Source organism: Euleptes europaea, chromosome 1 (genome assembly GCF_029931775.1).
Source record: "Euleptes europaea isolate rEulEur1 chromosome 1, rEulEur1.hap1, whole genome shotgun sequence".
In the NCBI taxonomy this organism is placed as follows: Eukaryota; Metazoa; Chordata; class Lepidosauria; order Squamata; family Sphaerodactylidae; genus Euleptes; species Euleptes europaea.
Window position 1 is genome coordinate 129996308 of NC_079312.1, and position 15701 is coordinate 130012008.

Here is a 15701-nt window from a genome sequence, read left to right on the forward strand (position 1 = left end):
GAGTGAGGCACTGAACAAACCCAGTCAGAAGATTACTGTGTCGTGTTAAAGGGACAGAACTAAGTTTCCCAACCAAAGAACATCCTTGGAGGAAGCACAGGCAGCTTCTGTGAGACCCCATGCCAAATCTTCAAAGTACTAAACCTCAAAAGGAGGGTATGCCCATTGTCTTTTGGGTTGTTTTGGCAGTCTTGATAAGTGACTGGAACTTCGAGTGACAGAATGAATGTATCTTGCCCTCCAACCATCTCAGTCAATCCAACCCTATCCCTCGGACATGTCCCAACGCTACAGGGCAGTTTTGCAAGTGCAAACAAGATAAGAGGGTTCAACAGCGGGTCGGATCTGCGTCCTTTGCCGCAGACTCTTCTGCAGTAGGCGTTTGTGAAAGACGGGCAAACAGTTAACAGCCCAAGCTTTGGCCCATGCCATAGCGCTGAGAAATGGTTACGTGCAAAGACAAGAGGTCTCCTCCCCTGGGGGAGGAAGGCAGCGACAGACATCTCTGTTGACCCTGTCTGAATGTTTGTCCATTGGAGCTCAGACAATCTTGTAAAGCTTAACTCTGACTTTTGTTATTAGGTCTTTTTTTGTATTTGACAAATAAGCTTTTAAAATGTCGTTCCCGACGCCATTGTTTAAACTGAAACCATCTGATGAGGAAATGCCTGGAACTTCCCTCTCTGGTCCAACGTCACGTCACCCAAAGGAGGGGGAGGGGGGTTAGCAAGATTGTGAGGGTCTCTGACCTCCCTGTGGAATGGCAGTCGGGTGACACTGGCATTGACGAAGTCGGCAGCACTCTGAATCTTACCCATTCTGATCGGACTGTTGCTGGCAGGTCTCAGCCTAGGAGGCCCTTGGAGACATTTGGCTCAGGGATGCATTCTCCTTTTGTTCCCCCAGCAAATGGTTCCCTTCTCCTCCACCAGTTTAGCAGTTTGTCAGTTCTGTAAAGCCCAGTTAAAAGTTAACGGGGGTGTGGGGGGGTGTCCCTTAACTCAGCATTAGACTGAGGCTTCACATACCCTGGGGCAAATGGCTTTAACCATATTGGAGCCAGCAAACTACTTAACAGTGATTAAAAGATTGAAGAGGAGGATCTGCTAATTAGAGAGGAAGGGCTCTGGAGCTACGTTTCTGAGGCCGGCCTCCAATTTGGCTGTAATTATGCCTGCCCTCTAGTCAAAGAGATGTTCATCTAGCAGGACTTAATGTTACGCGCAGTGTCTCTGATCAGCCGAGCCAGCGTAGTGTAGTGTTTAAGAGCGGTGGTTTGGTGGACTCTAATCTGGAGAACCTGGTTTGATTCCCCACTCCTACACATGAAGCCAGCTGGGTGACCTTGGGCTAGTCACAGCTGTTAGAGCTCTCAGCCCCACCTTCCTCACAGGGTGTCTGTTGTAGGGAGGGGAAGGAAAGGTGATTGTAAGCTGGTTTGATTCTTCCTTAAGTGGTGGAGAAAGTCAGCATATAAAAACCAACTCTTCGTCTACTAACTCATGCAAACATGAATTTCTGTTGCACATGAAAACAAACCTATTACATTTCCTATGTACACAAAAATATTCGTACACTATAGCCCAACATTTATCATCTTATCCAAAAATTAATTTTTTTTAATCATTTGAGTTTCATGGCTACAGACAATGGTATGGATCCAACCATTCCATACACAAAAATGCAGTTTTCCAGTGTTCATCTCTATCCCTGCAGCCCCTTCCAACCCCTGTGGGTTGGGCTGGAGTGAGAAAGGACAAGGGGGTAGAATCGTCCCCTTCCACTGCTCCACTGAAGAGGATATTTCATCCCCTTGTCCCTCCTCACTCCAGCCCACGGACCCACAGAATGTCCCTCCACCTGGACTATACAACCTCAAGAATGATCTCCACTTGGACTGCACAACCTCAGGGCTGCAGAACACAGCGCATCACAGGGAAGCTTATACATAGAGGGTTGTCTAGATGGATGGCCTCATGCAAACAGTTCCCTCGTAGCCAAAAATCAAAATGCATGGAATCAACAACTGTGATCCAAAAGGTAACTTATTAATTGTAAACAATAATAAATGAGCACGAGGTACCAGTAGACAGTAGAACATGAGTGTTCAGCCTGTGGCACAGCCTGCAGGGGCCTGTGTTACCCCAAGACCAAAGCAGGATTGTCTGTGAGCTTACTTACGGCAGAGAATCAAAACTGCGCTCCTGTCCCTTTCCACGTGCTGCTGACTCCCTTGGTAGACTACCACAAAGGATATCAATCTCAGCGTTTGTAAAACGGGACCAGCCTCTACGCCAGCAGCACCATCCTAAGCACAGTTACACCTTTCTAAGGCCACTGAAGTCAATGGACTTAGAAGGGTGTAACTGCATAAAAAAGGTAAAGGTAAAAAGTGTGCAAGCACTGGGTCATTACTGACCCATGGGGTGACATCCCGATGTTTCCTAGGCAGACTATTTTTATGGGGTGATTTGCCATTGCCTTCCCCAGTTGTCTTCCCTTTACCCCCAGCAAGCTGGGTACTCATTTTACCGACTTCGGAAGGAAGGAAGGCTGTGTCAACCTTGAGCCAGCTACCTAAAACCGACTTCCATCGGGATCAAACTCAGGTCATGAGCAGAGCTTGGACTGCAGCTTATCACTCTGCACCACGGGGCTCTGCATAGGATGCCACTATTAGTGTACCTTTTGGGACTATGCTGGTTTTTCTCACCATCATAAAATGTAGCAATCTCGCATTGTTAGCCCTGAACATGTTCGTAAGTTATTGTTCATGTTTAGTATTTGTGAATCTTATGCGGAGGCAAATCTAAATCTGCATTTAGATTTGAACCTCCCAGCACCTCCTCTCCCAGCTCACCCTGTTCTTCCTTGTCCCTCCTGGCCACACAGAGCAAAATATTTATTTTTTAATCTCCTAATAATTTATTCCATTTTCAGAATTTGGGGTTCCTGGCTACAGAACATGAGAAATCTTAGGGTACTAGTAATCTGGACTAACTTGTAACAGTTCAGCTTGGGTTCTGTTTTTGTCTTTATATTAAATCTGGGGTTTCTAAGAGTAGTTTTGGATGGTGCACATGAATTCTTCGAAAGGCCCCCCAAGACCCTTAGCACAAGATAGCTTGCTGTACACCCCACAGTTCCGTAACACTGTGGAAGTTGGGACAGGCAGTGTAAAGTGGCTCTGCACCGTCTACTAAACTGTGTCTCTCACCAATGAATTATTTACTGAGCACACAACTGACATCAACATTGCAAAGACTGGTTTTCCCCATTACCCAAAAGCCGTACTATGGGTACATTCTGTGCCTGCATCTTTCACACGTCTACCTTTTCAGAAGAGTTGGTTTCTATTCCCCGCCTTTCTCTACCATAAGGAGTCTCAAAACGGCTTGCAATCACCTTCCTACCCCACAACAGGCACCTTGTGAGGTAGGTGAGACTGAGAGAGCTCTGAAAAAACTGTGACTACCCCGAGGTCACCCAACAAGCTTCATATGGAGGAGTGAGGAATCAAACCTGGTTCTCCATATTAGAGTCCGCTGCTCACATGGAGGAGTAGGGAATCAAACCCGGTTCTCCAGATTAGAGTCCGTTGCTCTTAACCATTACACCACGCTGGCTCGGACACAGGCAGCTTTGCAAAATAACTCTGAGCAACATGTCTAAAACCACTCTGAGGTTCAAAGTGCTCATTTCCCCCATCCCACCAAGTGCTCTCATTATTGCAGTAACCTTCACCATCCACCCAAAGAACAAGGGGATGTACGACACTCTCCTGAAATGGCTCCCCACAAGGGAGAGATGATAACATTCCCCTTACAGTTTTGAAAACAAGCGTTGACACTTTATTTCGCTGAAAGCACAATAGTGACCTCCAGAACATGTTAATGTATCACTACAGGTTCTGAAGTGTTGCCTTGTTCTCTAGCTTCAGCCAACCAGCAGTCACTAGAGCTGAACAAGAGTCGCTCGGAGCGAATGCAGCCTTGCAGAATCCTTGTCGGGGCTCAGGTCAATCCGAGCAGTCCTTCGTCCGTGAGCCTCACAGCATGTTGACCAACTTGAAGCTCCCCACCTCAACAGTGGGGACCACGTTAATAAAGGTTTTGTACAGCACTGCTCCTTTGGGTAATTGAGGGATTATCTCCCGGCTCTCCTTGCTTCGGGGACGCGGCACATAGACTTCCTTGGTGAAGCGCACAATACCATCTTCTAGCGCATACAGCCACTTGTTGCGGCCCATCCCCACCTGATACAGGTGAACAAGATGAGAATGAGAAAAGGGAAAGAAGAGTTGGTTTCTATATGTTGACTTTCTCTACCACTTAAGGAAATATCAAACCGGCTTACAATCACCTTCCCTTCCCCTCCCCACAACAGACACCCTGTGCGGGGCTGTGGCTCAGTGGTAGAGCATCTGCTTGGCATACAGAAGGTCCCAGGTTCAATCCCTGGCATCTCCAGTTAAAGGGACTAGGCAAGTAGGTGATGTGAAAGACCTCTGCCTGAGACCCTGGAGAGACACTGCCAGTCAGAGTAGACAGTACTGACTTTGATGGACCAAGGGTCTGATTCAGTATAAGGCAAATTCATGAGGTAGGTGGGGCTGAGAGAGCTCTAAGAACTGTGACTAGCCCAAGGTCACCCAGCTGGCTTCATGTGGAGGAGTGGGGAATCAACCCCGGTTCTCCAGATCACAGTCCACCGTTCCAAACCACCGCTCTTAACCACTACACCATGCTGGCTTCTGGACCACAGCGTTTGATAGCGTATGTCAGGCTCACGGGTTGTGGCACACACAGGCAGCTGGTGACTTCATTAAAGTCCTGGCTACGCCCCCATGTGAAAGGTAGTTTTCATAATCTTGGAATGTTTTGTTGCACAGGCACCCTTCAGATAAGAAGTGATAGCATACGCTCAAAGTCCTTGACCGTCAGATAAAGATCACACTAGCACAAGAGTATTTTTAAACTGACAGCTGCCTTCCCTTGTTCACCTTTCTTGACAAACATCTCCCGGCCTTTGCATACATAACATTACAACTCCATCAGATTTTATACAGTAACCCACTAAATATATGGCTCGTTCGGTTTCAACCAAAGATCAACGTCTGACCTCCTTGGGTGGTGTCAGGGGAACGAAAAGAATAAACAGGATGTCTATGGAACCCACACTTTCATGTACTGCAGCTCATGGTGCGTACTGGACATCTGATGAAGGAGGCTCTAGAGCAGGGGTGGGGAACCTTTTTCCTGCCAAGGGCCATTTGCACATTTATGACATCATTCAGGGGCCATACCAGGTGTAGATCTCCCGGTGGGGGGGGGGAAGAGGCTAGGGTTGCCAGGTCTCCAGCCACCACCTGGAGGTTTGCAACCCCAGGGGAGGCCACACAGAGAAGGCCTGCAGGGTGCCCCCCCTCCCCCCTCCCAGGCGGAAGGGCAGCCAGCAGTGCGCTTGAGCAAACGAGGTGCCAGGGGGGCACAGCCCACAGTCGATCGGCAAGGGAGGAAGGAAAACAGAAAGAGGAAAAGGGAGGAAGGGAGAGAAAGGGAGAAAGAAATGGAGAGAGAGGGAGAAAGAAAGAAAAGGACGAAGGGAGACAAAGAAAAGGACGGAGGGAGACAAAGAAAGAGACAGAAAAAGAGGGAGAGAAAGGAGAGTGACAGAAAAAGAGGAAGAAAAGAGAGAAAAGCCTTCCCTCCCACATACACACCCCCGCTGGCCCCGCGCGACGGGGCCCAGCCTCCCCTGCCCACACACACACCCGGCGGGGCACAGAGCCCCGCGTGACCGGGCCCCAGTCTCCATGCCGTTTCCTCCCCAGAGTCCACAAAAGGCCCCCCCCTGAAGCCCAATTGGCTCCTGCATGCATGCTCTGCCGCCGGGAGCCGACACTTTCCCCCTCCCTCTTGCTGCTCAACAGCCGACAGTCGGCGAAAGGAGGTCCAAAGGGCGCCGCAGCACCACTGTAAGCCGTGGCTCCAGGAACACCCTCTGGGAGGGCCGCCCTGCGCCCCGCCTCTGCAGCAGGGCCCCGGAGCTCCCGAGGGCCACAAAAAATGTCCTCGGGGGCCGCATACGTCCCCCGGGCCTGAGGTTCCCCACCCCTGCTCTAGAGATCTAGTCCACAAATAACAACCGGTTAGTCTTTAAGGTGCCATAAGACTCCTTTCTCGGTTTAGTAGCAACAGACTAACAAGGCTAGATTTAACACTTGCAGCATCAACGGAGTCTTGCCTAAGAGGGAATCTGGGTTTGGCTTCATCAGGCTGGATTTACAACTGTATATGTTACATGACTTTGCTCAGATACTTCTTGGCATGGCTCAGATGCTCTGGGTAAGCAAGCATTTCTATTTCGTAAGAAATAACATTAATAAAAATACTGGAATTTGTGTTATGAAACAATATAAAGCAGAACTCCCTTTCAAGCACATTTTGGCTCCCTAATCAAAATCAATCTAGCGTACTGTGAAGCGTCTGATCACATCTTTGTTGCCTCACATCAATACAACACAATGACCCAGTCTTTTCTAGATTCGTGATCGTACAATGTTTCCAACATATGGTACATCACTCAAGATACATGAGCTGTGCCTAAATCCAAATAACATGGGGTTGGAGCCTGCCAAACAAATTTAAGAAGCAGGTGATTTTTGCTGACTCTCCTGTCAACAAAACCTCCAATATCCCCTTCATGCTGCTCCAGGGGTTACCCTGTCCTTCAAAAGCAGCATCTGGGAGGACAGTGTGGGTTGTAGAGGGAGGTGAAAAAGTTGCAAGGGGAAATCCATGCGCAGAGGTGTTTGGTGAAATCCAAGCCATGTTTCCAAAGAACTCCTTTCAGAGGCACTGGCTATTCAAAAACTCAAAACTACAACAGGAGGCTCAACTGTCTTATTGTTAAGGCCAGGTAACCAGGATTCAGCACAAGACAAAGGAGGACACTCATGGTTAATCCTGCTTTAGGGTGAGAGAAAAGATCTCGGACAGGGTGGAAAAAGGTTTCAAACATTGTGATGGCAAGAAGAATTTAGATGAATTCTGCACTCCAGAGACATTTGGGAAAACAATGGCAATGTTTTCAGGACAATGAACAATGTGATCCATGAAGCCAAAGCTTCGCTAAAGATGGAGCAAGCAAAGTACTCGTGGGAAACGCTTACATGAGCTCCTGGGTGCCAACGTAACACTCGCTGGGTTGCCAATATGTTGCCTGCGTGAACAAACGTGCCTGCAAATGAATCGGACAAAGTTACAATTGGAAATAAAAATGAACCTTTTTTCACCTGTACATGCAAGCTGAATAGGAATTGTTTCCTAAAGCAAAAAAAATTAACCTCCTACAGCATTCTTCTTTAGGAAGAAACACCCTATGGATGACTTAAGATGATCTGACTTAAGAAATAGATTCCCCCCCCCCCCGATTTCTACAGGGAAAAAGCTGAGTGGGCCTGAAGCTTTGGAAATCCTTATTCCTGATCTCAGATGTGTAGGCTGAGCTGGATATGGCTAGACAGTGATGAGAGAAAGGCACTTTACACTTGCTCTTGAGTACTTTCTTCGCCAATTCCAAGACCAAGCCCTTGCTGAAATTCTAGCTTTCCTAACGTGTAGCGGTCTAATTCTTTTCATGTTCTCTGCAACCATCACATATTACACAATCTGGTTCAGGATGTGGCATCTCATGTTTCTCACAGGAAAAGAGAAAACACTCAGTTTAGATTACCCGGAATCCAAAGCACAGTAATTCAGCATATTGGCTCCCACCCCCCAATTTGTATAACACCATCAGTGTACGTGGTGCTCTGTAAAATCACACAAACATGGTGAATTGCACAGTAAATGCCACATGTCTTTTCAAAGTGCTTCCTGCTGCAAATTACACCCCAAGAAAGGATGAGATTGATGGGTGCATATTTTAATTAGCTGCACTTTGCAGGCAGGAGAATCCCTAGTTGACTGACATGCTGCTGCCACCTGCTGGCTGGTGTTACAACAGACACTCTTATGAGGCATCCCTGTATTCCCATAAACTCTTTAACAGTGCAATCCTATGCAGAGTTACTCTGCTCTAAGCCTGTTAAAATGAATGGGTTTAGACTGGAGTAATTCTCCTTAGGATTGTACTGTTGAAGTTACCTAACAGCAAGAACCGAAGCAGCTGCAAAAAAAGGCAAGTGATTTACCTTCTGTTTTTTTAAAGCCATAACGTTTCCCAGGACTTTTCCCCCCAAGATTTTTTGAGCTGCCTCCGCTCTTCTTTGATGCGAACCTCACCGCAACTGCACTGGCAGGAGGAATAGGCAGAACTGTGACCAAAGGGAAGAGAAAGAGACCAAAAGGAATTTAAAAACTGACACCATTATTGGGACCAAGAAAACACTCGCTCATGTCAAACTCTTAACTTTGTACTCACTATATTATAATATTTAGGCTGGTTCTAATAAAAAGGCATTACAGTAGTGTTGTTTCTGAATTTTTTCCATGAGTCAAAATGTGTTTCCCCCCGCTCTCCAAATTTTCACCTTAAGACTGTCACATATATTGAAGACATGGCTTCCAGCAGGAAGCCCCTGAAAAGCAGCATTCCTCCCCCACTCCCCACACACCCTCATTTTTGTCAGCATCCAGTCCAAGGAAAAGTTCTCTGGAACTCAAGTACTAGCATGACTTATAGCTGATTTTAATAAAAGTATTATGCTCCTGCTGGTGTTTGGATATTTTCCTAATGGACTTATACAGCTGCCTGCATTTTTTTTTTTGCTTAAACGGTTAATATTACTAATTTTTGGATTAAACTGGCTTTCACAAAATGTTTCTCATATAAACACATACTCTTCACAAACGCACACGTTATTTCCAATCAAGAACACCAAGGCGCCTCTGACATTTCCTTTGCGGGACTTCAGTTATTTCTTTTGCATACAGTTAGCAGCCAGGTCCGGTTCACCTCTAAACCATTCTGCTCAGCCCTTTTAACTAGCACGTTGTTAAAAGAACATTACAGCTCGTCTAATTTCTTCAAGCAAATCAGCCGCAGAATTAATTTGATCTTAATTTTCCACACACGCACAGGGGGCAACATTAAAGGATTAGGGAGGAGGGCGATAATTAACAAAGAAACGTAAATTTGAAATGGGAACAAGAAAGGGACAAGGCCCTAAAGAAACAGCAGGGCAGAGGACACAAGGCTCCTTGCCCAACAATATCTTAAGGTCTATTCACACTTTGTATGTGTTCAGAAGGTCCAGCCCAAGTCCTTACGCACACTGGTGTGGATCCAACAGAGTGTTTCCGCAGATGAAAGGGTTTCTGCCCCCACCCCCACAGCCCAAAATGCCACCTTAAATCCTTCCGCCCACAGAAATGCTCCCTTGGATCCAAGCTCTTGTCTCCATGTACTGATGCAGAGTCTAAAGCAAGGTACATGCAATCACTCCAGCATTCCTGTGCCGAATAGGTAGCAACCTCAGCCCATTTCTGAGGGGTAAAAATTTTCCAACATATAGTTGGTGGGAAAAGTGCACAGTGACCACATCCTCTACAGTTGAGTAGCAAGATCATGCTTATCTGGCAGTTTCTGGAGATGCCTTTTCTCCCTGCCACGACAAGCACGATCCTGCTGCTCCAGGATTATGAATTTAAACACAAACACGTATATACACCCCAATAAGCCCTCTGCCATTCATCTGGTGTACTAAACAATCTTCTGCATCAATGCTATCAACCTCTCATAGATGCCTAGAGCTGGAAGGGTCCGTATAACGGCCATCTAGTCCAACCTCCTACACAGTGCAGGAAATCCAAAGAGCTATAACCATCTTATTAGATGGGAGTCCAGTCTCTGCTTGAAAACCTCAAGTGAAGCACAGACCCCCCATTGGCAAAATGCTGTTACCACTGGAAAGAATCTCCTAATATCCAACTGAAATCGATCCTCCCATGACTTAGTCAAGGCCTCTGGGGAAGCAGAGAACAAGACTTTGTCCTCTTCTACATGACAGCCCATCAGTTATCTGAAGGGTGTAATTAGGTCTCCTGTTCTCCAGAATAAATGTTTCCAGTTCATTCAACCTTTCTAGACCCCTCAACTGACGCGGAAGCCAAGCAGATTAGCAGTCTTGTCCAGGATACCCATCAGAAAGTCCACGGCCACATAGAAAAAGTGTAGTTTATTTGTACAGTGCAGAAATATATACAGATACTCTTTTCACACTCTCTGCTCATAACATCCCGCATAGAACTGCGGTTTCACTTCATTATATACACCTGGTGGACGCAGCCACCAATCACAGTAGATTCCCAATTATCCTGGCATTGCTACTGCATTGCATCAGCCACCTGGCTCTAACTGGATCAGGCCAGCTTTCTCTAGCTCCCCAGGTACTTTCCAGGCTGATTACATCATCCTTAGATCTCACTGATCTATCCTGCACCTGTCAAACTATCTGACAGACTTGTAATCTTGACATCAACCACCTTCCTCTAAACCCGTTCCAATTTTTAGCCTTCTTAAGAAGTGGAGGAGCTCAGAAGTAGACACCCTAGTCCAGATGAGCACTGACTAGCACAAGATAGAGTAGAACTCTTCCTGCGACTTCAATGCCCGGTTTCTATTAAAGAAGCCTACAATGGGATTAGGCTATTTTGCAGCAACGTCATACAGCTGACTCATGTTCAGCTTGTGACTGAGAGCTATCTTGAGACAGTTTCCCCCCCCCCCCCACATATACTATAGCCAAACCATGCAATCCCCCAAAAGGACCAAGAGGAAACATACAAGTGTTGCCAGTAACAAAACAAACAGTGTACAATACCTAGAATGAATGTAATTCATGCAAAGTATAAATCATAGAATGTCAAATATACAAGACTGAAACGTAACTAGGCTCCAGATAATATACTTGTTTCAGATACTCCTCAGATCTGTATGAAGAGCTTCATTGTACAGCAAGTGTTACAAAAAGCAGCTGAATCCCCATTCATATCTGGAGTCTGAATAATTATGCAAGAGAGGAAAGTGAATCCCATAATAAAACTACTAAATTTGGTTTGAATCTTCACACTGGCAGGTTGGTATCTGCAGATACCTCAAACTCCACTACCAGAAACCCACAGTGAATCCCCATACATGACTTTCATTCCACAGACCATATATTATTTCTTTTTTGACTGGCAATACAGATGTATATTTTTTCTTGGTCCTTTTGGGCAAGTGTTGTGCTGGACGTATTGGCTTCTCCCCATCTTATAGCTGTGCATATTATTCTTTTTGCCAAAATTCAGAACTTTTTGTCTCCATTGAATTTTGTTAGCTGTTAGGTTATTATGCAACCCCAATTCACTATCAAATGCTCAAATCCAACTCCAAAAGTGGAAAAGAGGTTGCAATGGCTGAGGATGTGCTGGATTTCATCCTGCTTTATGAAGAAGGGCCAGGCAGTAGCCACAAAAGATGCAGAAATACAATAAAAAGCCTCAGGACTGAGGTAGGTTGTTCCTGAACTGAATCCCAAGTGGTCTGGTGTTGCCAGATTTAAGTGGTACAATGATTCTGTGCCTTTAAAGTTAAGCAGAAAAGAGAATTTCAGCAGTTTTACCTCTCAGTTCCCAGCACTATACAGAAAAAGCTGTACTGGTGAAAAGTCTACTTTCTGTGTATACTAAGAGCAAACAAATCTATCCTCATACTGGATCTAATAAAACTAGATCCACACTACACAGATCCAGCGGTGTGCAATGATGGTGCTAAGCGTGGAGTGTTCTGGAAGTTGTTTTCTCTCCACCAGATATTGGGAGGCACCTACTGCTTTCTTTCTGGTGAGAGTATAAGGGTGGTGTTAATATTCAGCCATACACATTCCATGTCCCAAAGTGCATGAGCCCAGGGTATGGACTGGAAGCAGAGCTTTTTTAAAAGTGCAAACAGACACAGAATATGCAATTTTAAAGGGGGGGAGTAGTTTCGTAACAAACTAGTGCAACTGGAGAATTCAAGTCATAACAATGTGGGTAATGCAAGCTCCTCTAGATTCCCCAGACATTGATTTCCCCGCACCCACACCAAAGACACTTGCTACAGAATTCACTGCTTCTCTCCCAAGTGTTTCAAAGATGAAGGAAATCATTCTGGAACCTGGGGGCCCTTTTCTTGACCAGTCAGGTGAAGCAGTCAGAATGTTGATGCTAGAAAATATCCAGCATGTTATTCTTAACAAGAGACCTTATTGCCAAAAAAACCTACATGAAACAATACAGAACAGCAACCAATCTGGTCCCCACTGGGAAAGAAATCTTTCTTGAACTTATTTAAAGATTAGATCAAATACAACCAGATACTCCACACAGGCTTCTCAATATCATGCAATGTGAGTCTAAGCAACAAAGGCTACGAACACACACAAGGAAAATGCACAGGTGTGTTGTAGCAGCATGTACTGTACATGCAAATTACAATCGCATACCACTGTGCAACTCCAAACTTTCCTTTTTAAAAAAGATGAGGTTGCATGACACACAACCAAGTAATCGTGCTGAAGCTAAGTAGGTCTGGTTCCAGTTAGTGCCTTCCTGGGAGAGCTTTAAGTAACTTTATGAATGCATCTTCGACTACCAAGAAAGCTGTAACATCGAGGCAATTCATAATTAACAAAAGACAGCTGCTAATCTTCTTGCCAACCCACAATCACTGTGTTGTTGTTGTTGTTTTTTGGGTCAGGCTAATAAAACAGAGGGCAAGGGGAAACAGAAGTACAATATTCCAGGTCAGGAACATAAGGCCTGAAAGATGGATGAGTTATGCTTAAAAACCCCTGGGTATTTGCAGTCTGAACAGCTAAAGTTATCGAAGGGGCTATTCTTCCATCCTTTTGATGGATGTTGTTGGGTAATGTAGTGATTCCAACCTCTTTTAACAATTCCACCGAACTCACAAATGTAATAGCTAAAAGGAGAGGGTTCTTAACAGCCTTTTTGTGTGCAGAATTAGCAGTGCATAAATAAAGGGAGTGGTAAGCTGCAGTACTGCAGTCCAAAGCTCTGCTCATGACCTGAGCTCAATCCCAACGGAAGTTGGTTGTAAGGTAGCCGGCTCAAGGTTGACTCAGCCTTCCATCCTTCCGAGGTCAGTCAACTGAGTACCCAGCTTGCTGGGGGCAAAGGGAAGATGACTGGGGAAGGCACTGGCAAACCACCCCATAAACAAAGTCTGCCTAGAAAACTTCGGGATGTGACGTCGCCCCATGGGTCAGGAATGACCCGGTGCTTGCACAGGGGACCTTTACCTTTTATTTACCCTTTTAACTAAAGGGGCATCCACTTCTGTATAGGATTGGCCTGTTTGACTTCCTTCCCCCATGCATCCTTGGGGTTACCGCACTTTGTATTCCCAGCGATGTAGTAAGAGTTTGAAAATGTTGTAAAAAACATCGCTTTAAACGGGTTTTTGGATACCACGGCTTATAAATGGTTGGAAGACGTCTTCACAGCTAAAGAGGCCAAACAAAGTGCGAACATAATTCACAGTGGGTAGCCGAGTTAGTCTGTCTGCAGTAGTAGAAAAGGGCAAGAGTCCAGTAGCACCTTAAAGACTAACAAAAATGTTTTCTGGTAGGGTATGAGCTTTCGTGAGATACAGCTCACTTCTTCAGATACAGCTAGAATGTGAATCCAGAGGAGAGTGAATTCAGACAAGCATTAGTATGTAAATGTTAACAGTTTGTAAATGTGAATAGCAGGCATGATGGGATTAGGTGTGGTATGCAGAAGAGTCTGTGATGTCCAGGGGAGAGATGAGCGTGGAGAAATCAGCATTGGTAATGAGCCATGCATGCAAGGTCTTTATTCAGTCCAGGTAAATGCATTGACTTTAGTTTGAACATCAACTGTAATTCAGCAGTTTCTCTTTCCAATCTCTCTTTGAAATTCTTTTCTAAGAGAACTGCTACTCTTAAATCTGCAACAGAATGTCCTGGAAGGTTGAAATGTTCTCCCACTGGTTTTTGAATATTTTTTGAATATTGTGGTTTTTTATAATGTTTTCAAACTCTTGATACATTGGTGGGAATACACAGAAAGTGCGAACAGTATTTTTTATAACGTTTTCAAACTCTTTATACATCGCTGGGAATACAAGGGCGGTAACCCCCCCTTGTTTGGGAGTACCGCCACCGAATCAACTCAGCGGGGTTGACTTCTGAGCAAACGTCCCCAGGATCAGGCTCTTCGCCGCTTTGGAAGCTGAGGGCGCAAAAGGGGCGGTAGCCGTCCAAGGTTAGTTCACGTGGGCTGGGTATATATGGAAGTCATGTACTTTCACTTGGAGTTGCACCAAGTGGTGTTAATGCCTAAAATTAAAGGAAGTCTAATATCCTTTGAAAGTGCTTATTGGTGTGACGAGATACCGACCAAAAAAGACTGGATAAATAAGATGCTAGTACTGACAGAGATGGCGAAACTAACAGCTTTGATAAATCAGACTGATAATGTACAATTTATTGAGGAATGGGAGGCGTGGAGAAGTTACTGTGAAAATAAATTTGTAATGGGTCCATTTAAAGGATATTCTTTGATTTAATCTTCATATATATTTTGTACTATGGTTATGTTAAGTTGTTAAATAACATATCTTTACCAAGGTATTTTCACTTTTAGTAAATAATATGAGGATTAATTTTGTAAGCAAAAGTATATACAATTTATATTTCGATGGAAGGGAGTGAGGGGGAAGTCATTATAAGTTTCAATTATAATTATTATTAATCTGATATTACTCTTATAATTTTTTACAAATCGATGACAATGTATATGTTGATACTTTAAATGAAGAAAATAATAAAAAATTCTTAAAAAAAAAAATCAAGTGCTTATTGGTGGAGTGGTCCGGGGAATTTAACTCCGGTCATTTGAATTAGCAGTTCTAATTTTTGTCGTCCCTCTCCCCGCCCCCACCCCGCACAACAACCCCACTACCCCCTTTACGCGCCATGGGGGTCTCCACCCCCCGCCCGGGCTCTCTCCCCTGATGGCCACCAGGCCCTCCATCCCGGCCACCGCGACTCACGTTGGCGGCTAACCGCCCTCCCCATAAGGGAGCCCAGGCTCAGCGCCGCCGCCATGAAGCCTCCGCTCGAGGGTCCTCCAAAGCCGCCCCCCTCTACTTCCGGTTCCGGTTCCAAGTGCAACGTTCGAATGCAGCCGCCGGTTCCGGGGACGAAGGTTCCATTCCCCCCCCCCCCCCGCACCGTTGAGTAGCTTAATTAGTCCATGATAGCTAAGCTTGGGAACGAAAGCAATTCATCCACCATGCTTTCCCTACAATGGCATTAAGGCTCTTATACAGGTCAAAGGGCAACGCAGCCTAGATAACGTTTCCACCCGTTATTAAGAAAGTGACTACATACACATATACATCCACAGTGGGTAGAGCCGTGTTAAGTCTGTCTGCAGTAGTAGAAAAGAGCAAGAGTCCAGGAGCACCTTAAAGACTAAGACAAATATTTTCTGGTTAGTCTGTCTGCAGTAGTAGAAAAGGGCAAGAGTCCAGGAGCACCTTAAAGACTAAGACAAATATTTTCTGGTTAGTCTGTCTGCAGTAGTAGAAAAGGGCAAGAGTCCAGGAGCACCTTAAAGACATCCCCTGCCAGAAAATATTTTTGTTAGTCTTTAAGGTGCTCCTGGACTCTTGCCCTT

The 15701-nt window shown here is 45.3% G+C and overlaps 1 protein-coding gene across 1 annotated transcript; it reads right to left on the reverse strand.

Annotated features, from left to right (window-relative positions):
- Positions 1-4045: 4045 nt before the first annotated feature.
- Positions 4046-15127, reverse strand: MRPL27 (mitochondrial ribosomal protein L27). Its single transcript, XM_056848498.1, has 4 exons — positions 15073-15127; positions 8198-8320; positions 7175-7242; positions 4046-4255 (listed from the first exon to the last, which is right to left on the reverse strand). The coding sequence occupies exons 1-4, from the start codon at positions 15125-15127 to the stop codon at positions 4049-4051; spliced, it is 453 nt and encodes a 150-aa protein (XP_056704476.1). The 3' UTR covers positions 4046-4048.
- Between the last annotated feature and the right edge of the window lie 574 nt (positions 15128-15701).